General features: G+C 40.9%; 1 protein-coding gene across 4 annotated transcripts in view; it reads left to right on the top strand.

Moving 5' to 3' along the window:
- NME7 (NME/NM23 family member 7) overlaps positions 1-23,580 on the top strand; it is a 185,182-nt gene that overhangs the window by 24,250 nt on the left and 137,352 nt on the right. For all 4 annotated transcript variants that reach the window (XM_030583535.1, XM_030583544.1, XM_030583525.1 and 1 more), the window contains one exon: positions 16,368-16,475. In XM_030583535.1, the coding sequence (XP_030439395.1) occupies positions 16,473-16,475 (3 nt within the window). In that variant the 5' untranslated portion in view covers positions 16,368-16,472. The remainder of the gene's footprint in view (positions 1-16,367; positions 16,476-23,580) is intronic.

The following is a 23,580-nucleotide window of genomic DNA, read 5'->3' as shown; positions in this document are numbered from 1 at the left end:
ATCTAACTTTCTTTTCTGTTTTTGCTGAAAATTGACTACATGGATTGAAGAGGAACACTTATTCCCAGATGGTGCATTGACATTTTCTAATGTAGCTTCGCTTGACATGTTCTGTCTCCATTCTTTGCTTTATTATTTTCCATACCATTTTGTAAAGATTCCAAGTGCTGGTATTTTATATAATTTTGCTGTCTCCAACTCTGTAGGATAGCCACCTGGGATTCTGATTCCCTCTATTATTATTATTATTATTATTATTATTATTGTTATTAGCATTACTGTAATGCCTAGGACTCCCAGTCATAGACCAAGACTCATTGTGCTAGACACTGTGCAAACACAGAACAGAAAGACAGTCCCTGTCCCAAAGAGCTTGCAATGTAAGGGCATGTCTATATGGAGACTTTGTGTGGCAAGCTGGGGTGTAAAATCTACAGCTCTTTAGCCTTCCATGCACTAAGTCGCCCATGCACACCTTGCTATTGTTTGAAACAGCAGTAGATCAAATCATGCAGCGGAACTTTTAGTGTGGGATATCAAGGGCCACATGGCCAGTTACTGTGCAGCTTGCACAAACTCTCTGTATAGACAAGTACTTACCATAAGATGAGACTACAGATGGATACAGATAGATAGGGGAGTACAAGGAAAAAAATCTAACAAGTGGGTGATGGCGGCTGGTATAAAAGGCCGACTGGAGGTGGAAGTTAACAGCTCAGTAGCAAATAAAAGATGACAGGTTGAGTGGGGATAGAATGTGAAAGTGAACACGATCAGCTTGTTTTTGATGCAATAGAGAAGGGGGAGACTGGACAGATTCAAATAAGGGGTGACATGGTCAAAGCAATGGGTTAGGAGAATGATCTTTGTAGCAGCATTGTGAATGGATATGAGCAGGGCAAGATGGTGTATGTCAAGGCCAGAGAGAAGGATGTTGCAGTAATTGAGTTGTGGAATGATGAGAGTTTTAGCTGTGTGGATGGATACAAAAGGTGGTATCTTAGAAATGTTATGCAAAAAGAATTGGCAACATTTAGACATACCTTGAGTGTGAGGCTCTCAAAAGAGAGGTCCGAGTCAAAGACAATATCCAGGTTATGGGCCTGTCTTCTTAGCATATGTGCAATGTGCCTCAGGTGGCATGTGACCAAGATTCATCACCAAATTTGGTCCACTGGCTGGATCATTAGTTCCCCCAGTTTGGGCTGGCTGGGACAGGTAAAATGGTGATATCCACAATGATTGAGAACAAAGGTAGTGGAGTGGTTTAGAGGGGAAGAATGAGCTATTTTAGGTGTGTTGGGTGTGCAGTAATGGCTAGACGTCACTAGATGTCAGAGACTGGCCGAAAGTTTAGTTTGGACCAAAAAGACAGGTCTAGATAAAACATTGGTAGATCTGTGAATCGTCAGACACCATCTCTATGCTGATTTCATGTTTCTGTATGCGGTTACCCAGAGACAAGATGTAACATGAGAAAAGAAGGGGATCAAGGACAGAATCCTATGGAACATGCAGAGAAGGTTGGAAGGTGGCTGACGGTGATCTGCCAAAGCAGATGCTGAAGGAGCAATTAGAGAGGTAGGAGAAGCCAAGGGAGGACAGAGTCTCAGAAGCCAAGGGAGGAAAACATTTAAAGAATGGTTGATGGTGTCAAAAGCAGATGACAAGTTAAGGAGGGTGAAGATGGAGTACTGGTGTGAGCTTTAATAGGAGAAGGACATAAGAGACTTTGGGAAGAGTGATTTCAGTTGAATGCAAGGGGCTGGAAGCATCATTGGAGAAGGTATAGGATGGAATTGAAGGAGAGGAGCTCCAAACAGCACATTTAATGAGCTTAGAGATGCAAGGGAGCGGGGAGATGAGGTGGTAGTTAGAGACGCAAGTGGGGTCAAGGGTGGGTATTTTTAAGATGAGGAGAGAGATTAAAGCATTCTTGTATTGTGAAGGGAAGGAGCCAGAAGAGAGTGAGAGGTTAAGGAGAAAAGTTGGAGATGGAATGACTGTGGGTGCTGAGGAGATCAGGAGAGGGGATGGAATCATTGGTGCAAGTGGGAGGCTAGAGGAGGCGAGCAGATAAGAAACTTTTTTCTATCGGTGACAGGAAGAGGCAGCAAGAATTGAGAGAGGTGAATAGAGGGCAGGCTGAGGGAAGGAGGAAGTTCATGTCCTAGTTTGTCTATTTGTCATTAAACAGGGGGGAAATGCTCCTATACCTATGGTTAAATATGATCATCTTTAATAGCCAATTAAAAACCTATATTTTAGTCCCATGTCCTAAATTCTTACACACAACAAAATAATGAAGCAAGTAACATGCGTATTGGGCCTGCAATACTGCAGATAGAGAGGTAGTGTTTATGATGACGTAATGCGTTGCTCTAAAAATTATTAGAATATCCAAAGTTGAGATTTAACTTCAGGCTTTGCAGTGAGAACTAGGGATGTGTGAATATTTTATTCATATTTCTTTTGTATGCCTGTAGAGAGTCAGTGTGGTCTAACAGTGAGGGCCGGGAATGAGTGGAATTAGCACTCCTAGGTTCTATTCCTTTGCTTTCCCACTGACTTGTTGCACATCTCCTTTGAGTTCACTTCACCTGGCTGCAAGGGGGCAGAAGGCTGTTGAGCTTACTGTTGCTGGGACTGTGGGACTGGCCTGCTCAACAATCCCAAAAGGCAAGGCAGATGGCACCCTGCTGGAGAAGAGCCATGGCGAAAGGCTAGTCACACCTCTGCTTCCCATGGTGCAAGGCTATTATTTGTGGGTCTTGCTAGAAGGGTGATCGTGGCCCCTTTGGGGGAAGGATGAGCTTTACTCCTGGGGCATGCTTGGGAAGAGTATGCATGAATGATGCTGCGTTTGAGGAAGATTGGTTTAGCTCTGCCTTTGGGTCATGAGCATTCTTCAAGAGGCTGTAGGCAGTCTGTCAGCAACCTTCTCCTCTTCCTGGCACTGAAGCACCGTAGTAAGAGGGGCCTGATCGGAATTGCTAGTTGACTCATAGATGTTTCATTAGGTGATGCAATTTCAATTGGTTAATATACTGGGCATTTTTAGAGAATTAACACTTTGTGATTTCCCAGTTGGAGGAATAGTTCTTTGTCATTCACAGAAAGGCTTATAGGCAGTAGTGTTGTAGCTGTGTTGGTCACAGGATTTTGGAGAGAAAAGGAGGGTGAGGTAATTTTTTTTATTGGACCAACTTCTGTTGGTGAGACAGACAAGCTTTCAAGGTTCTTCAGAGCCCTTTGAAAGCTTGTCTCTCTCACCAACTGAAATTGGTCCAGTAAAGCAGTGGTTCTCAACCAGAGGTACATGTACCCCTGGAAGTATGCAGAGGTCTTCCACGGGGTACATCAACTCATCTAGGTATATGCCTAGATTTACAGCACACTACAGAAAAAGCACTAGCGAGGTCAATACAAACTCAGATTTCATACAGACAATCACTTGTTTATACTGCTCTGTATACGGTACACTGAAATGTAAGTAGAATATTTTATTTCAGTTAATTTATTTTATAATTATATGGTAAAAATGAGAAAGTGAGCAATTTCTCAGTAATAATGTGCTGTAACACTGTTATTTTTGTCTGATTTTATAAGGTGAAACTTGGGGGTACACAAGATATCAAGCTCCTGAAAAGGGTACAGTAGTCTGGAAAGGTTGAGAGCCACTGCAATAAAATATATTACCTCATCCGCTTTGTGTTTCTACTGGGAAGACTTAGTCATCTTTTAGAGGCTGAAAACATATCTACAAAAAGATCCATTTAATCTGATACTGAGCAATAATGCTTCCAAGGAAGGGTCCTTCACTTTAGCCTTCTATCTGGAAAGCAGTATAATATGCTCAACCTAAAGCATCTCTGTTCAAAACAACACCACATTCTTTTTTATGATGATTTTATTTTATTACAAAGTGGTTATGTTCTCTGTTTTGATCTGTTATAGATAGGCTTGGCAGCATTCAATTTTTATTTTTGTTTGATTTTGATTTGTAATACCAATTTTTACTTGTAAGCATTGTTTCTATTTTTATCGATTTTAAGTTTTCACAGTTGCTGGAAATTATGGGGGTGTCAGACAATTATTTAATGATAGTAGATGCTGAGATTTAACATGCTAAAGCTGTATAACCCATTAAAATACAAATTGTCAACTTCATAGGTAAGAATATACAAAATAAATATCTTTAAATCAACAAATCATACCTGGTTGCACTATTTGTTTGCTAATCTATTTTTAAACAGCCTAATTCAAAAGTATAAATCATTGGATTTTTACTCGAAGTTCTCAAGCAACATTTTCCTTATTGTGCCTATCTGTATATTTAGATTATTGATGGAAATATTTTTTGTTGGTTTGAGTATGTGTAGTGAAATTGATGTTTACTAACATCTGCCAATAAAAAAAAGAAATCCTTCCAAGCCTGATACAGGGTCTGATCCTGTAGACGGAATGGTGATGAGCTGAGGAATCTATTAATTTATTGTCCTAGTTAAACAAATACTCTTTAATAACTATTGCCGAGGAAGGAGGCAACAGGACATGACAGACTTATATTTTCTGGAAGTGTTTGTTTTGTTCCTGAAATACACTATCAATATATACATCTCTACCTCAATATAACACTGTCCTTGGGAGCAAAAAAATCTTAATGCATTATAGGTGAAACCGTGTTATATTGAACTTGCTTTGATCCACTGGAGCGCGCAACCTCGCCCCCCTGGAGCACTGCTTTACCGCGTTATATCCAAGTTCGTTTTATATTGGGTGGCTTTATATCGAGGTAGCAGTGTACTTGGTGTATATGTAGCATGATCCTTATTTTGTGTACGTTGACAAGGAGGAAGTGAGTGGAGACCTTTTAGAGGAGCCTAGAGGTATCTTCCCAGGGGAAATTAAAGGAGGAAGAAAAGTATCAAAAGGCAAAGATACAATCTCATCTATTTCAAAGACAATAGTACTGCTCTTATGAAGTATTTTTGTTTTGCCCCAAGAACAAGTTCTCTGATATGGCTTGGGGACTAGGGTAGGAATTCGATCAGAGGCAAGGAAACATTCCCTTCAGTTTGTTGGAAGAATTTTAACAAGTGGATTCCAGGAAGCCCCCTTCAGCAGTTTTTTCTGTGTGTATTAGCCATGTTCCAGGATCAGTCAAGATTGACCATTAAATTAATAACAACAGCAAGGATATCCCAGTGTGAATGAGCAATTTGAGACTGCATATGTCTGTGCCAAATATTTTTTAAAAACTGTTTGGGTGTGCTACGGGGAAAATTCCACATCCTGGTTGCTTCTCATCTCATCACATATTTAGGCAGTATACATTTTGAAAAGGTCAGGCTCCACTGACACATTCTTCAAGTCAAGTTTGAAATACTGTATTGATGATGATATGTCATGGTAAGGTAACTGCAAAAGGGAGCATTCCCTTAGCTGTAAATTGTTTATACTATTTATAAAGGTATGAAACTTTGCATTTGGGAATTGAATTTCTCTTCATTTAAAAAATAAAACACTTCTCCAGTGGGAGACTTGTCCCCTGCTCTTCTGGTGCTGCTGCTGCACATAGCAATTTCCAAGAAGCAGTTGATTTCTATGTCTGTGCTTTTATGCTCAGGGCTTTCCCACATCAGAGAGTAAAAGAAATACAGCTACCAGAACATTAAAATGGAGATTTTGGACCTAATCCAGTTTCCACTGAAATCTGAGAATCTTTCCATTGCTTCAATGAGAGTCAAATCAAGCTTTTTGATTCCTTTTAATGTTGCCTCTATTTGAAGATAACTGGATAAGGGAGTACGGGGAGCAACAGACAAAAATTACTCCCTTATAATCTAATAGTATTCTCTTGACTGCCAAGCTGGTAAATATAGGTAGATGAGATGATAGACTGGTGTCAAATATTTCACACAAGGTGAAGTTCCTGGTGACCAATATGAACTGAAAAGAGACTGGAAATGTAATAAAACTGTAAGATACACTCACTGCAGTGTTATATAGTACTGCACACTTTTCCAGTATTGAGAAAGCTACTGATAGTGTCCCACATGAGAGAGTTGCCTAAGCCGGAATTGAAGGGGTCATAGTACACGGAGGCTGATAAGTAGCGAAAGTAGAGATAACTTTTCCCACCAATGCAGTTGTATATCTCAAAGGTTACTGCTCAAAGCATTATATTGTGTGTGATCTATAAATCATCAGGACAAGAAACAGTAACCTTACATTTGCTGATGGGACAGAATTGTCTGCTTAATGGGCAAAGAGCAAGGGATGTAAAGATAAGATCTTAGAAGCAATGATGTATTGTCAATGTTATAAGAAGGGGATTGTACTCATTTTCCCCCTGTTAGCCTGTGATAAGCCCAGGAGTGCATGTGCCTTCAGGGATCAGGGACTGGGGAATCCAGTATCTTTGTTTTTCACGTTTTGAAAGAACCTATCTTATTGCTACAACCTAATAAAGGAGAGGAGCAATAGCGTCTAGTAAGCACACTTAGACATGTTTTTATATAGTGCCTGAAAAATATACTGAGTATGTTGATGGTAGAGCTCAGAGCTCAGCTTTTGTAACTTGAAGTGCATTTGGTGGTTTGAGGTATCTCCATGTGGGAAATTATCTGTTACTTGGGGCATTGTGGCACATTCCAAAGGCAAAAAAATGCTTTCTGTCAGTGGGTTTGAGAGCCCCAGGGATAAATCATTCCTCCCAGAGATGATTTAATACTAGTCTGAGAGGGATCAATTCAATCATAGGTTGGAAAAAGCACCCCTCCTTTCTACTCAGTTTGGTGGTGAAATTTTAATGAGGCTCCAAGGAATGCAGGAGATTATGAATCGGGAGACCTGATTTCTGTTCCGAGCTCTACCACTGACTTGCTGTGTGACCCTGTATAGGTCACTTAAGGCCTGATACTATTCCCAGTGAGAGTTGGACCAAGCGCGTAACCTCTTTCGGCCTCAGTTTCTGCATCTATAAAATGGGTATAATACATCGCAGAGGTGTTGTGAGGGATAATGTATTAATGTTGTAAAGGTTGAGAGCCTTGTTTTTCAGGTGTTATAGATGGACAATATATAATAAAAATGACATGCAGTGATAATGAATTGTTAACATTGCATTTGCAAAGGCAAAGTAATACCTGTTGGGCCAATTAAGTTACTCTGTATTTGCACTGATGTTTTTGAAACCACAGTCTGTCCCATTCTGTCCCATGCAATAACAGGGCACAAGATAAAGATGAATAAGATCTGCAAAGTAGTGTTACTCCTAAAGAGGAACCCAAGAAATACTGAGGTGATGTTGGTATAAAGAATTAAGTGCTTTGTGAAACCTGCCTCGTATGTAATGTCCCCCATTATGGATCATATGTGCTCTTGGAGCAAAATAACAATCCACAGCTGTGGCATCAGTTTGGACACATCAATGCTGCTGGATACCCAAATGGCCATGATGGCAAGGAACGTATCTTTCCCCCTGGCTGGCTACAAGATTGTGGCCATTGTGAACATAACCTCAACTCTCTGTACTGGCTTCACAGTGAATAAAGAGCCCTATCCTAATCTAGAAAGCCCTCTTTGGGATTGGTCCTCACTACCTTTCTGTCTGTGACCGTGATCTTCCATGATAATTGCGTTTCACTGGGACAATGAGACTTTCAACCAGTCAGTGCAAGAAACAGAACTATCACAAGACCTGAACCTAGACTGCGAAAGTTAGTCCCACTCAAGCTAACAATGACCATTGGTTTCACCACTTTGAGAACTAAGTACAAGATTCATATTTTTAATTTAGCTTTCCCTCAATACATTCAGCATGTGTTCACATAGTCGCACAGCAAACCCATCCACTCACTTACACATACACGTACATAAACAAACAAAACCTATCAACTAACCAAGTGATTTATCCTACAGACTGGGAAGAAAGAAATATCTTTCTTTGTCTTTAGATACCATGGATGAAATCCTGGCACCATTGAGGCCACTGGCAAAACTTGCATTGACTTCAATAGGGCCAGGATTTTTCCTTTGGAAGGCCTTTGGATATTATGGGGAGAGGGCAATATAAGTACCTTAATAGATATAGAGAACCTAAAACTATTAGTATGCAATTATAAAGCACCTACACCATTTTGTTGTCATAACTATAACAGGGTTTCACTGATGAAAAAATCATGAGTACTAGTCATTATTGTACCATTGGTTTTCACTGGTGAATTAGAAAAGGGTGGTAGCAGATGTTGTTGTTAAAAATATATATTTTTTAATTATATATATATATATATATTTTTTTTTTTTTGCAGTGGAGTGTGTGGAATGTAGAGTAGGAATTATTGAAAGGGCTAAAAAAAAGAATTTGTTTTGAGAAGTAGAGAGAAATATTTAGGGTTGTGAACTGTTCACAACTAATTGATGTCAACTTTTGCCTAAATCATTTTAAAATATTTCATAGGAAGACTACGTGACTTTGGGGATTGGGTAAGAGCTGTGAAGCCTTTCTTATATAGGACATGAGTCAAATCTAATCCATCAGTAATGACTTTAAGTTACTGCTATCTGTTAAAAGTTTGGAGGGCGGTATGAAATAAATTGATGGTTGTCTCTGTCTAATCCCTTTGGGACAAGTGTTCACATAACAGGTAACCCCCTTTTTGGGACTCCTGACAGAAGCCAAGGATTGGCTATGAATAATGACCACTCCTCTCATCTCTACTGGGTCTCATCCAGGTAAGGGTATGAAGCACACTGATAGGACTGTTGCGGAGCAGATTGCCCATGATGTACTTGCTCTGTAGATAGGGGATTTCAGTCTTCAGAACAATCATAGAATCGGCATGGACCTCGAGGTCATGTAGTCCAGTCCCCTGCACTCATGGCAGGACTAAGTATTCGGTAGACCAGTGATTTTTCAATCAGAGGTACATATATCCCCGGGGATACACAGATCTCTTCCAGGGGGGTACATCAACTGATGTTTGCCTAGTTTTATAACAAACTCCATAAAATGCACTAGTAAAATCAGTACAGACTAAAATTGCATACGGACACTGATTTGTTTGTACTACTATCTACACTATACAGACGCTCACCGGGTTATTCATGCTTTTTTTTTTTTTGCGTAATTGTCTGGTGTATGTTCCTGACTCGCACAAAATTTGATTTACGCAAGGTGTTCTGGAACGGAATGCTTACGTAAGTCAGGGAGCGTCTGCACACTGAAATGTAAGCACAATATGTATATTCCAATTGACTTATTTTATAATTATATGGTAAAAATGAGAAAGTCAGCAATATTTCAGTAATAGTGTGCTGTGACACTTCTGTATTTTTGTCTGATTTTGTAAGCAAGTAGTTTTTGGGTGAGGTGAAACTTGGAGGTGTGCAAGACAAATCAGACTCCTAAAAGGGGTACAGCAGTCTGCAAAGGTTGAGAACCAGTGATTTGAACCATCCCTGACAGGTATTTGTCTAATCGTGAAAAACTCCAGTGATGGAGATTCCACAACCTCCCCAAGCAATTTATTCCAGTGCTTAACCACCCTGACAGCATGTTTTTTTTCCTAATGTCCAACCTGAACTGTCCTTGCTGCAATTTAAGCCCTTGCTTCTTGTCCTGTCCTCAGAGGTTAAAGAAACAATTTTGGTCCCTCCTCCTTATAACAGCCTATTATGTACTTGAAAACTTTTATCATATCTTCTCTGCTCCAGACTAAACAAACCCAATTTTCTTCATATATCATAGTTTCTAGACATTTAATCATTTTTGTTGCTCTGGACTTTCTCCAGTTTGTCCGCATCTTTCCTGAAATGTGATGCCCAGACCTGGACACAATACTCCAGTTGAGGCCTAATAAACGTGGTGCCCGGAGTAGAGCAAAAGAATTACTTTTTTCATGCCTGGCATACAACGCTCCTGCTAATACATCCCAGAATGATGTTTGCTTATTTTTTTTGCAACAGTGTTACACTGTTAACTCATATTTAGCTTGTGATCCACTATGACCTCCTAGATCCCTTTCTGCAGTACTCCTTCCTAGGCAGTCATTTCCCATTTTGTATGTATGCAACTGATTGTTCCTTCCTAAGTGGAGTCCTTTGCATTTGTCCTTATTGAATTTTATCCTATTTACTTTAGAGCATTTCTCCAGTTAGTCCAGATCATTTGAATTTTATTCCTATCCTCCAAAGCACTTGTAACCCCTCTCAGCTACGTATTGTCTGCAAACTTTAGAAGTGTAGTCTATGCTATTATCTAAATCATTGAAGATATTAAACAGAACAATCATACACCAGCCCTCAGTTAACTGCAAAAATAAATGAATATTCTAGGGAATAGTGGTAAAGTTGCCAACTGTCATGATGTTATTTGCAAGTATTGTAATATTTGTTTTTTTCACTTAAAGACCCTGTTTCTGGAGTTGGGATTACATGAGATTCTTAGCTTTCATTTAAAAAAAAAAATTCTAGCCCTCCTGGTTGCAGAGGGAGAAGCTTAAACACAAACCGTCAATACTGAAAAACCAGAAAGCAAAAAAAAACAAACCAAAAATGTATTTTAATAACCTTTTATAATTTTGGGGGCTTGGCTCATGATTTTTGAATGATTGGATTTGGCAATACTACAGTGACAACTGAAAGTAGCTAACATTACATCAATCATATTACATAAACTAATTCGTGTCACGACTGTACTCAATCTTATTTGCCATTGTACAGCTGATATTATGCAAATGATTTTCATATAACTGCAGTTTCAGTCGTGTGCTGATTTTCAGTTTGTATGTGCATTGTGCTCATTTCCTAAACTTCCTTGTTTATTTTTGGTAACCTCATTTCTTAACTTTACAATAAATTGTCCTGAAACGTTTTTATCTGCCCATAAACTTAATCTGTTTTAAATTAGGTTTGACTGTTTTTTGTATGAACTATTGTCGTCTCCTGGTTTGGGTCCTCAGCCTTTTTAAAATATTTCTTCATCATGGCAATTTTATGTATAGAATGTACAGAAGGAATTGTAATCTTCACTGCTGATAATGCTTCATTATTTCCATTTTGTTATTTTTGGGAGCTGTTAGCTCTTACTGTTTCCTATCCTTAAAACAATGTTAATTCTTTCAAATAGTTCTTTACCCTGTGCTTCCTAAACTTGTAAATGAGTCTCTTTTGTGAAGGAGCGCTCATGATTTTTTTCAAATCAAAATTACATTTTTTACCTTGCCGTGAGCACTGTGTTAAAGGTGCATGCTGAGGAATAGTCATTTTTGCCATTCAGCTGAACAACCAATGATGGCGTGCAATATCTGCTGAATAAGAAATATAAATAATTAATAGACAACTTGTGCGAAATCTTATACAAGTTACTTGAGGCACTTTAAAATCAATATCATGTTGAAATGGCTTGCAGAATTCTCATTTAAGTTGACCACTCCAGGCAAAAAGTTTATTTGCTCAACTTTCCCATGAAGATGCTGATGACTACAATGAAAAATGTATTTTTTTTATTGTTAAAAATTCATTTGTCTGAGGAAACTTGAAGTGGAAATTTTTAGGGTTGTATTAAAATGAAAATTGGCAGCATATCTCTGGTGACTAATTTATTTTACAGACGTGCAGCAATAAAAAATACAGCTGTGTGCATTATTAATACAAAGAAGGATCTGATTAACAGCCATGTGACTTTACTGTTTTTGTTCTTATTCATAGATAATTATTCAGCTGTTAAAACTGGCACTGTTTGTTTAAGAATCAAAACAACGTGGTAAAGGATGTTCAAAGAAGGCCACATGGAAATTCACTGCAACCTGAACTATAAAGTGACTTGTCATGCTTTGCAATATTAGCCACTGCTAGGCAAATAACTCAAGCAATTTCATTTGTTTTCTTTCCAGCATCACTATAGAGTGTTAAAGGGTTAATAAATAATACATAGTTTTTATGGCACTTATCATCAGTAGAGCAAAAAGTACATTACAAGGGAGATCTGTATCATTAACACCATTTTCTGGATGGGGAAATTGAGCCATAGAGAGGTGAGATGAGTGCTCAAGGTCACTCAGCAGCCAGTGTCAGAGCTGGGAACAGAATTCAGGCCTCCTGAGTCCCAGTCCAGGACTCTATCTGTTAGACAACTTGGTCTACAATACTGCAATCTACAATACTACACTCAATATGTTTTTGGAAACAAAGCTGCAAAGCTCAATATTGTACTTAAATTGTGGAATTGCTCTTCTTGGGACATCACTGCTAATGCTACTAAGTGTAGATACTGAAAATACAATCCAGACAACAAAGCTAGCACTTTAGAAGCTGACCCGTGGCAGCATATGTAGAGCTAGACACAAAAAAACATTACTAGGATCTAAAACAGCGTCTCTCAAATGCGGCCACTGTGGCCGCTTGAGGCCACCAGGGGACTTTTTTTTTGTGGCCACAGCCTCCTGGGCTGTGATTGTGGCGGGAGGAGGCAAAGTAACAGCCATTCCCCGGCTCCCTGTTGCTCCTGGATGCACTGCCTTGGTGTGGACACCTGGGGCACAATGTGGAAGGACCACACAGCCGGTGAGTTCCCACCTTCCCAGGTGTGGTGAGGCTCAGGCTTTGGGCTTCAGCCCGGGGTCGCAGGCTCTGGCTGAGGGGCTGCAGGCTCAGTGCCTGAGCTCCAGCTGTGCAGTGGCAGGCCCCAGGGTCCAGCGCCCCACTTGTCATCCTACCCCCATCCAGGGCTTAGATTTGTCCCCAGGCTTGGCAGGGCTGAGTAAATATGCTGTAAAAGTGATACTTGTATATTTGTTAATATCACTTTTCACAGCAGACTTCCTAGCAATAAATAAATTACAATGATTTGGATGTGTATATGTGCATATTTTTGTTTTTTCCTAAAGCTAATTAACTAGTTTAGGAAAAAGTGTAAGAGTGGCCACCAGCAAGAGTTGGTGGCCGCATTCTGAAGCCACCAAAAAATTTGTCTTGAGAACCTCTGATCTAAGGCCTCAATTCAGCAAGCCATTTAAGCAGAGGTTTAAATCCCAGGGAATTCAATGGGATTTAAGGACGAACCTCAGCACTTTACTGAACCAGGTCCTAATATGAGAAGCAATGAGAGAGGAATGAGATAGCAAGGATATCACATCATGCTGTCTTGGGAAAAGGAGGGGAAAGGATAATACAGCATATTGCCTGCCAGTGACAGTTTTATTCAGTGCTGATAGTTTCTGGCCCACATGCACCAGTCTAATCACTTTCCTCTTGGGACAGTTTATCCTTGACTTAAGTAGGAGCAGGACCAGACCCTTCATGCTTCTGCACTGCTCTAGAAGCTGATGTGCATTTGTTCTGTTCCACTGCTTAGCGGGCAGTGTTTGACACAACTGAAGTGCCACTGTTTTCCAAAATTTGGAAGTTAAGTCCTACTTAGTGCCAACTTGAAAATCTTAATCTTTTATCTGATATATATGTATGCTGGACTTCAAAAAATGTATAAAAGCGAAAGGGGATGGCCTGTTTGAGCTTTCTAGGGGTGTGGGATCCTTGAAACATGCCCCCCGCCCCAGAAGTAGAGGCCAAAAAGGAGTAGTGATGAACTAAATGAGACATTAAAAACAAAGGTGTAGGGCTGTCAAAAGAAAAACACAAATGTGCCTGTGAGGGAGTGAGTAGTGCAGGGTGAACAGCCTTGGAGCTGGAGACCTCTGTCCCATGGAGCGAGAATCACATAGCAGTGGCAGTGTGTGCAAGCTTACCTCTATGCATTGTCCTGCTAACGTGCCTCAGCCTCATAGAGGGGCTACTCTTAAGGGTGAGAGAGGAGTGCAGTTCTTGTCTTTTCTACTGAGAGTGCAAATGAGGGAGGCAGTTAATGGACATCTGTCCACTTGGAACCAGAGTAAGACTGACCACTTATTTCACAGGGACTACCGACACACATCAGATGGTAATGACATTGTTACCCTTCCTCTTATACTGACAGTTTAGAAGCACTTGTTTTTTGTTAAACCAGTTGACTAGGAGGAGCTTTCCTTCAGAGGCTGGATGTAATCTGAGACATAATACAGAACACTTTCTGCAGCACTGGGAAATGACGACCATCAGCTGTTTCAATGTGCTGACTATTTAAAGGACACATTCTTTTACCAGTATCAACTAACTGAGCAATGGTAAACCTGTAGCTGCTTATTGATGTAGAAAGCTCAAAAAGGTTGGGATCAGGGTGGGGATGAGTACTTGGGGCAAAAATCAGTTTATTGTAGTTCTGAATTTCTGTTTGTTGTAAATGTTTGCGCTGTTCAGAAATTGGACTGAGTTACAATGTTCTTATCCAATTATGCACAGAGTTTGGAAGCATTTAGGTCCAGGGTTTTGATTTATCGTGTTAGAGAGCAATGGTTGAGCCCCAGAATCTAGACCTGAATTTCCCCAAAGAGCAGTGATGTATAGCAATCAGGGTTTTAATTTGAGGCCTGTCTCTAGCAGTGTTGAATTGAAGCTGTATAACTAATCAAACAGCATCTAACACCCTCTACAATTCTAAAAGTTTGTTAAAAATACTGTATTTAAGAAGTAAAAATAAAATAATCATTTGAAGAAGCATATGAAATGCCTGCAGGTTTCTCCGTTATTTCCTTTAATGCCCCCAATAGTAGCAAACTGTTCATCTTATTACCATTGTTGGACTACAGAACTGGTAAAACAGTTGTGGTGAAGTGTTACCACTTACTTTAGGGTGGCCTCTGCATATTTCCACTTGTAGCATGTGTCCACCAGCACCAGAACTCTGAAGCTTTTAGAAAGCAGCACCCTTTGGTATTGCCCTTTCACAGTACTAAACATTCAGAACTGAGGTTATAAAATGTCTGTGCAATCCAAAGCACCTCAGTTTCTTCTTTTTGGTAGCCAGCTATAGACATAGGAACCTTTCTGTCTCTGGAATTTGGTTTCAGCCAGACTTCTTGCCAATTTTTTCTCTGTGAATAGTTCTTGGTAGTTAGGTTTTAGGTAGTTTGGGTTCTTTTGAGACTCTGCCCACATCATCGTACAGTTTGAATCTCAAACTGGCATTGGCTTTGTTCTGGGCTTTACAGAAAACCCGCAGGCCAAGGTTTGAGGTATGTATTGTGTCCTTTCTTTTTTCTGGAGTCTATGCACAGCTAGTGCCTCATGTGCCTGGCAATGCCATTCTTCTTGCCCATTCTCCTGATTTGCTGTCACTCTTCACATCCTGAGTCTGTGTGTGTGTGTGTGTGTGTGTGTGTGTACACACACACAAAAACCTGGCTCCAAAGCTTCTTAATGAAGGAGGGTCTTTCACTTCTAAACCTCCTCAGTGAGCAAATCAAACCTTCAGTGCCAGATCCAACCTAAGGCATCCTTCTGGACCCACTTTTGGTGAGGCTGCCTTGAGCCAGTCAGATGCCATTGGTGCTACAGGGACAGTCATTGCCACCTCTGAAAATCATCTAGTGCTAACATCTCAAAGCTGAGGTCTACCTATGTTCTGGAAAACCTTCAGAACTTTTTTCCTTTCTCCAGTGCTTTGGATCCAAGGGCTCAAATGGGTAAGATTGTGAGCAGTGATGAAGTCCCACACATCCAGCTAAATTTGGTTAGTTTCAGAAATGTTGCAACCTGGCTATTCCTGCCCACTCACAGGAAATTCGTTATAGATGGGGCTGAGGTGCACAGGCCTCTTACAACTAGTAGGAGATTAATTTACAGATTTGTGAAATTTGGAAAGGTTCTGTGGTTAACTATGAGCAGATAAACATTTTATAGCAATTGAAAGTGGGCAAGGTAGCAGGCCCAGATGAGTTTGACCTCAGAAAATTGAGAGGCTGAAGCTGCCTCCCTAACTGTTTCATCATGCATTGTAGGTGGGACTGAACTGAATTATAACAGTAGCTGTGTTTTAACTGGACCCCTCAGCATGATTGATTTTTGTAGTTTAGGCAAGACGAGGACAATATGTTTTGATCATAGACTTATAGGTCAGAAGGGACCAATATGATCATCTAGTCTGACCTCCTGCACAAGGCAGGCCACAGTACCCTACCCATCCACTTTTATACAACCCCTAATCCAGGACTGAGTTATTGAAATCCTCAAAACTGGTTTGAAGACCTCAAACTGCAGAGAATCCAGCAGCAAGTGACTCATACTTATTTAAAAGGCCAACTCCACGTTTCTAAGAGGCTTCCTTTTGAGATCAAAGTGAATTCAGAAGTTAAACGATGTTGTCACCCTTGGTGAGCAGATAGTAGTGCTGAAGCATGTTCACTATTGTGTTTTCATTTGGGAAATAAATGTAATGCAATGATTCTGTGTACGACTCCTATCATAGCCTTCTAACTCTTCTTTTCCAGAGTCAAGACGACAGATTTGCTTTCATTGCAGAATGGTATGACCCGAATGCTTCACTTTTTCGACGTTACGAACTCTTGTATTATCCGAAAGATGGTTCAGTTGAAATGGTAAAAACTTTTTTATATTATCATAAGCATACTTTTCAGCTACACAGTTTGGAAGTTGGCAAGCCACAGCCCATAGTATGGTTTTAATTTGGAAACGGTAAATTTAAAGAGATTTTTTAAATTTGTTTGCTCTGTTTCTAAAATTAAACAAACTCGGGGAACCCAGGGAGTAACCTCCTTATTTATTGATTTATTTTGTAAAGCTTGCACAGTTACCAACATTTGAAAATGTATCCAGAGAGAATTGTCCTAATTGGCCCGGGGTGACAACAACCTTTCCTGCAGATGCTGGTGAAATTAGGTTAACTGTATAGGAATATTTGATCTCTAAACTGAAAATTTCCAAAGTGTTTTTAAACATCTTAGCTCTAAGCACATCCAACAGTTCTGCATTTTGACAGCTTGTCAATACTTGATGATAACTTGACACAGACACAATGTCAGAGTGGGTGCTCAACTCGCCATCCATATGGGAACTGAGGAAGCAAAAATGCCCATATATAACCTGTGGTGGGAAAAGCTCTGTGTGACTGGGATCCCAGTGGGGGCCCGCTGAGGTCACTCAATTAGAGTGAATTGCAAAGAATAGGGCAGTCAATACCCAAAGCTAGTGGATATTTCAATACTTAGATTTACCAAGCCAGCACAAAACAGCTTCTTTATTACCTCATCGGTTGCCCAGAAACCAACAACACAGTTCCCTTAAAGTAACCTAGCCTCAGGCCTCCATCCAGGTACCCAAGTCAAATATGATGAAGATTTCTGAAAATGTTATTTCATCATATAAAAGAAAAGGTTCTACCAATCCGAAAGGATCTGACACATTACTTCCCAGGTTAGTGATCTATTCCAGATCTTACCCAGATACACGCTACAGCCAATTCTTATTAATTAAATTAAAACTTATTTAAAAAGAAAAGGGAGAGAGTATGGTTAAAATATACTATACACACAGATATACACACAGATATACTATACACACAGATATAGAGTTCAATTCTTGAGGTTCAGATTCATAGCAGGGATGGTGAGCTTTGTAGTTGCAAAGAATTTAGTTCATAGGTTCTTGTCCAATATCATATCCAGGGTGTACCAGCTTAACTGGGATCTCATCTTGCAACTCAAACTTCCCCTGGTGAAACTTAAGCAAATCTGAGATAAACAGGTTCAGGACCCAGGGATCTTTTATATAATTTCAAGCCACCTTTGACAAGCCGGAGTCCCTTGGGGAACAATAGGTAATTGGGGCGACTTTGAAGCAGGTCCATCACTGGTACTTAGCTATACTAATTAACATAAGGCAACTGCCTATTTTTCTACCATTCACAGATAACTTGCTATACATTTCAAAGAGAGATTAATAAAATGATATCCTGTATTTACAATTCATTTAAATACTAGGATGTTCTTTTCACCTCTGAATTATCAGAATACAGCATAGACAGAGACTGTTTATATTGTTAACCACTACCCATATATATATGTAAATACACAAAACCACAAACATTATCTCCCCCACATCTTTAAGGGTTGAATTTGAGTCATTTTGTTTGGCAGGATGTTTAACCCTTTATGGCAATGTGTTACACTCTGCTGTTCAGATTTTGGGATCAATTTGGACAGGTGTTGTGTTGCGGTGTATGGACCTCTCACTCATGAGGAAGGTGCCAGATAGACCCTGGGGTAAGGGCTTTCCCACCCCTCTGGCTTTGTCAATTACGTATGATAGGCAGGAGGCCTGTGAAAGAGAGGAAACTGCAGTCAGGTGAAGGGAAGGAGCTTGTTTGCCAAGCAGTAGACAGCTGGCCTGACTCCTGGAGCCACAGGGGGAACTCTCATCCAGGAGCTCTTCACTCCAACTCTACAGGGAGTGCTGCAAGCTGCCAGGGAGAGACTTAAGAAGGCTACAAGGAATAGAGACCCCTTGTAAGCAGCAATGAACTAGGATCTGTGCCAATGCTACACAGTGCAAGTAACTAAGTGTGCACAGGTTCTCTCACCATTGGAGAGAGAAACTTCAGAGGACTCCTTTACAAGTGTCTTAAAATTTGGATGCTCTTCTGAATTTATATAAGTCCCTACTATGTCCGGTGACCAATCTCCACTGAATCACGTCTTCTATCAGTGGGCTCTGTCTCATCTCTACCTATTGTTGTATTTCTGAGGAAATGGATGGTTACTTGTTATTCCCTTGGGCATATCTGGAGAGAGGATAGGTGGCAACTGGTAGGCAAATTTCCTTTTGGAGATGATGAATTATTTGATCTCTTCATTCCTCCTTGTAAGGATCCCCCCACCACCGATGCCTCTCCTTAACCACCCCTATGCCATGTATGGGGCTGAAGCTGCAGAGGGTTTATTGTGTGTAAATGAGGCCTTCTAGTTCTCAGCTTTCCTTCTCTCCTTTTCCTTACTATGCTATGCGTCTTGGCTGTTTCTGGGGAAAAAGGGGAAACTGATAGAGGAAGCAGTGAAAATATTGGAGAGGCAGATTGTATCTACATAGCAGGAGGAGTGACCTCTGTTGGCTGTGGAAGAGTTTGGCAGGCTTTTTTGTTTTTTGTCCCAGTAGCCCATAATAGAAGAGGATACCAGGGAGTGCTGTGAGCAAATTGGATCTGTTGACAAATATTCATACTTGGTTCTCAGAATCTGACATCATTTGAAACCTTACAGGTTAATCCTTAACAATGTATTGCTTGGAATAAGAGTTATGTAGATGATTGCCTTAATAAGAGAAGGCTTATATTTTTTTAAAAAAACTCACAAGAAAACAGATTGCTAGCAGACATCATTTCATTTTCGCTAAACTTGCTTCTTCAGGCAAAGTGTGAGAGACGGGGAGAAATAAAACTTCAAGCTGTATTTACCAAATCTAAGTAACGTTGATCTATTGTTTACCCACTTTGTGGCTCATCATTATGTTTTAAATAGGGTTTATAAATATATCCAGGCATTCATGCCAAAAAATAACCCCCTAACAGGTGGATGAGGAAATATCGTTTTCAGGCTTTTTTCATCCATGTCACTTCTACTACTTGGCATTTTTTTTTTCTCTGCTAGGTTTGAACTGAGCTAGGAAATATGCAAGTGTCAAGGTTTTGAAGATTATTGATTTAGTTACATCTGAAAATACAAGTCTTGAACAAGGCAGGCAATAATATACAGCAGAATTCAAGGGACTATTTTATTTTACATCTCATCAACTGTTAGAATATAGGAGTCAGCTAATGCAAAGGACAAAGAGGGGTTTCATTCTGAATAGTGATGAGTGTCTATTACCAGCTGTCCCCCTGCTTCATTCCTTTTTCCCCTCTCCTTTCTGTTTGTCCTGTGTGGCCGCCCCTCCCGGCCATTGTGCTAACTAAAGTCACAGCCCTATTCATAAGAATGGCTTGTACAGACTAACTGGAGCCATTGCTCTGCCTAGGGAGGGGGCTTCTTCTTTGTTTGGCTCCTTTGTTCAGACCCGGGCTCGGTGTGGGGGGCGCTGCCCAGAAATGCAAGACCTGAAGTGGCGAACTAATTAAGCATATGAGTCATACCTGTGGCTCAGAACATGCCCAGGCATGCCTATGCTTACCTGCAGCCGTTCCCTGCCTTCTCTCCTCCCCTGTATCAAGAGGAGCCAATCAAAAGTACTGGTGGGAAACTGCCTGAGTTTGCCTTTAAAGACGGATATTTTCTGATTAGACCTCGGAGAAGGTCCTTGCTTTGCCACCTGGTCTGATCAGCTAGGGGTCTTTGGGGGGCCCTCTCCCCGATCTCGTTTGTTTTTGAGCGTACCCCTGTTTTTAAACTCCCCTCCCACAAACAACGAATTTGTGCCTGGAGATCTCCTGATTATTGTAAGCGAATCGAGTCCTCTCTCCATCCTCTGATGCTACTGCTGTTCCTGCCTCTGTGCTTGCTGCTGTCCTGGGGATTGTTAAGAACTCCCTCTTGCAGACTCCCCCTCTCCTAGTTGCTGGCCTTGTTTCCCCAGCAGACAGACCCAAGCTAACTCCTTGGTCTGTCTGTCCTACTGTTTCTTGCTCCGCAGCGCCTTTGCTGCTAAAAATAAGCCTGTGCCGCTGCTAAGCTGTGCCTTCCTGGACTGTATCCTGGGCCACCGGCTTGCAGCCGCCCCACTGCTGCAGTCACCCCCGCCTCCCGGGGGCTGTATCCTGGGCACACACCACTCTGCCCTCTGGAACTGCTCCCCCTCCCGATCAAAGAATCGGCATAGTGTAAGGTGCACCTATTAGAATCAGGTTCTTAGTCTAGATAAGTTGTAATTTCATTTTGCATAGCTGTGGTTAAGTTAGGTTTAAAGAATTGTTTGTATTGTGCTCTGTAAGTTAGGTTTAAAAAAGAATTGTTGCATTGTGTTCTGTGACTTGCTAATTTGTGTAGTCTTGGTTAAGTTAGATCATAAATAAGATTTTGCTGTGTTCTGTATAATTGTGGTTAAGTCTGTCTTCCTGCTGCCCTACCCCCCCCCAAGCTTGCCCGTGTCTCCCCCCGAGCTCCCCAGTCACTCATTGCAGTCTCTCTGCTGTTTAAACTTGCAGCCTGTCTGCTCTCTGTGTTTCCCTGAGTTTAAATCTCCCTCCGCAGCGCCTCTGCCTTTGGTCTCTGCTCCACCACGTGCTCCTCTTCCCCCATCCCCCAACCTCATTCCTCTACCACTGCCCTTCTCTCTCTCTCTGTCTCTCTCTCTTTTAATCCCTCCCCCCACATGTTCACCCCACTCCTACTGCTGCCAAACCTCAATTGTATTACTGAAGTCTAGCATAAAACCCCATTGGTTACCCTTTTTCTCTCTGACACACCTCACATTTTACATTTACACCACTGTGACAAATTTTTACCTAGAGTTGTTGAACACATTTTATCCATAACTGTTAGTTGGTTATATGCTGCTGTGACACACCCTTTACATAGAAATTGTTAGCTACCCCTGTTACATTTATACTTCAGTGTTAATTGTACTGCACTGTATTGTACCCTACTATTGAAACTCCCTATACTATTTACTAAAAGAACCCCCTCCCCAATTGTCTACCTTAACAAACCCCATACCCCTCACTATTGAATTTTCCCTGTTTTTGCATTTTCGTAATAAAGTTTATTTTGCACCCCACCAGTGCACTAGTTATCCCCCAAGATCCCCTACCTGCTGGCAGGGTCAGTGAGGAACCTCAAAGAGTTCAGAATGAGATAGTCCACCCAATCTTTGCCAAAATGGGTGCTTATCAGAACTATTCTGACCTTTTCAGTATGCAGAATTGGGCTGTGAATGTCACAAGAGCAGGCTGTCCTGTGAGACTTCTATTGAGTCCAGTCGGAATCTGGAAACGGGAGGAAAATGTATCCAAACACTTCAGAACATCAAAAAGATTCACTTTGGTTCTAAAAATGGGCAAAAGCTTTTTGTATTCTCACAAAATCTGATGGCTCATATAGCTTTGTGGTAGAGGGTGGCACGTGATATATAAGGGTGGCAAGGGGAAGTTTTGGCTGAGAACAGCAGGCCAGACTCCTACTGTTACAGAAATGCCTTGGGATTGTTAATATCCGCACGCAGCTGAAAGGAAACTGTTGCTTTTAAGATGTCCTCTGCTGCTTTGATAGCTCACCCAGTTAACTCCATGGAACTTAGCGCGTTTTCCTCAGAAAGATGAAATGCTGAGTTGACATTACTAGGCTTCTTCAACTGTGCTTTTAGGGAGTCAGAATGTTTCAAACCCTGTTCTAAGGTCCTTAATCCACTCCTCTGCCCCCTCCCCCTTTGAGTCTTGTACTATATAGACTGATCATGTAATACCACTGTGATGATGCCCTGAAGATACCTGTTAGAGCAGGTGACATGAGCAGTTGTGGTTTGGGTTATAGAACTGTGGCAGAGTATAGTTCTCCTGGGCCAACTGTCAGTGAGACTCCCTATAATTCAGACTGGACAAGAGATACACAGAGGGTAGCAGAGCCAGTTACTGCAACTCAGAATAACACAAGCAAGTTAAAAATTGGCAAATTCTAAGACATCTTTCTCTTATGCTGAGTGATGTCTTGCTTGGGGTACTTAGAACTGTGAGCTACTGTGCTACCCTTCTCAGCCTCAGGAAGTGAGACCTTTGCTGCTGTTAAGCTATGTGGTCAGCTCCCTGACATACCAGCTCATCTGCCTTGCCAGCAAACTTTTCAGGACTCTGCCACTCCAAACCTTGCTTTGCAGGTAACAGTCAGTGAATCTCAGTTTCTGAGGTCCTCAGAAACATCTTTCTGCAGGGGCCAGTCCCTCTCACTGGATACTCACAGAAGTTAAGTTCACTATCTCCAACGAGACAGAACACTCACCAGTCTGTCAGTTTAGTTGAAGACTCTTACACAGCATTGACATAATTTTTTGTAATAAAACAAGAATACATTTATTAAGAGAGAACAGAAATTTAAGTGATCATAAGAAAGCATACAAAAATAAGCATGGTTATAAGTAAAACAAAACATGCTTTCTAGTGACTAAAACTAAATTCATCTTTGTGTAAGCAGGTTTCTCACCTATAGTCAGTTTCCAGATACTCTTGTCTTCCAGGCCGAGATGATCCAGCTTTCATAGGCTCTGAAGGCACTGAACCCTAAATCCCCTCAATGATGGGTAACCAAAATGGCTTTTTGCTTGTCTTTATATTCCCCCAAGTTCCTTGACTCTGTTTCAAGAGCCAGGAATGCTTCCTGGGGTTCAGATTACATCCCTTGTTGTGATTAAGTGGTCTGGTCCCCTACTTGTTAGCTTGATGTCTGTTTACCTTATATGTAAATGTACATGTAATGGCCTCTGCCCGTTATCAAGCTGATCAGACAAGTAAATACACATTCCTTTGTCTAGGACGGGGTGGGCTTCTGTGCTGCCTCCCAAACATATTTTAAGAACATATTTCCAGGACACATTTATAACTCTTTGTATACACCACAGAATGATCTTTGGGACCAGAGTGTTACTGGCTTGTACATGGTACCTTATATGACACTTTGACACCAGTATTTTGGGGGCAATGAGCATGTCAGGTGTCATGTGAGTTATAGTATGTTGTGCCCCCTGCCAACTGGTATTGAGGGGCTCCCA

The sequence above is a fragment of the Gopherus evgoodei genome, chromosome 1 (genome assembly GCF_007399415.2).
Source record: "Gopherus evgoodei ecotype Sinaloan lineage chromosome 1, rGopEvg1_v1.p, whole genome shotgun sequence".
Classification (NCBI taxonomy): Eukaryota; Metazoa; Chordata; order Testudines; family Testudinidae; genus Gopherus; species Gopherus evgoodei.
Note: the sequence above shows the minus strand (reverse complement) of the source record. Positions and strands in the feature narration are given on the sequence as shown.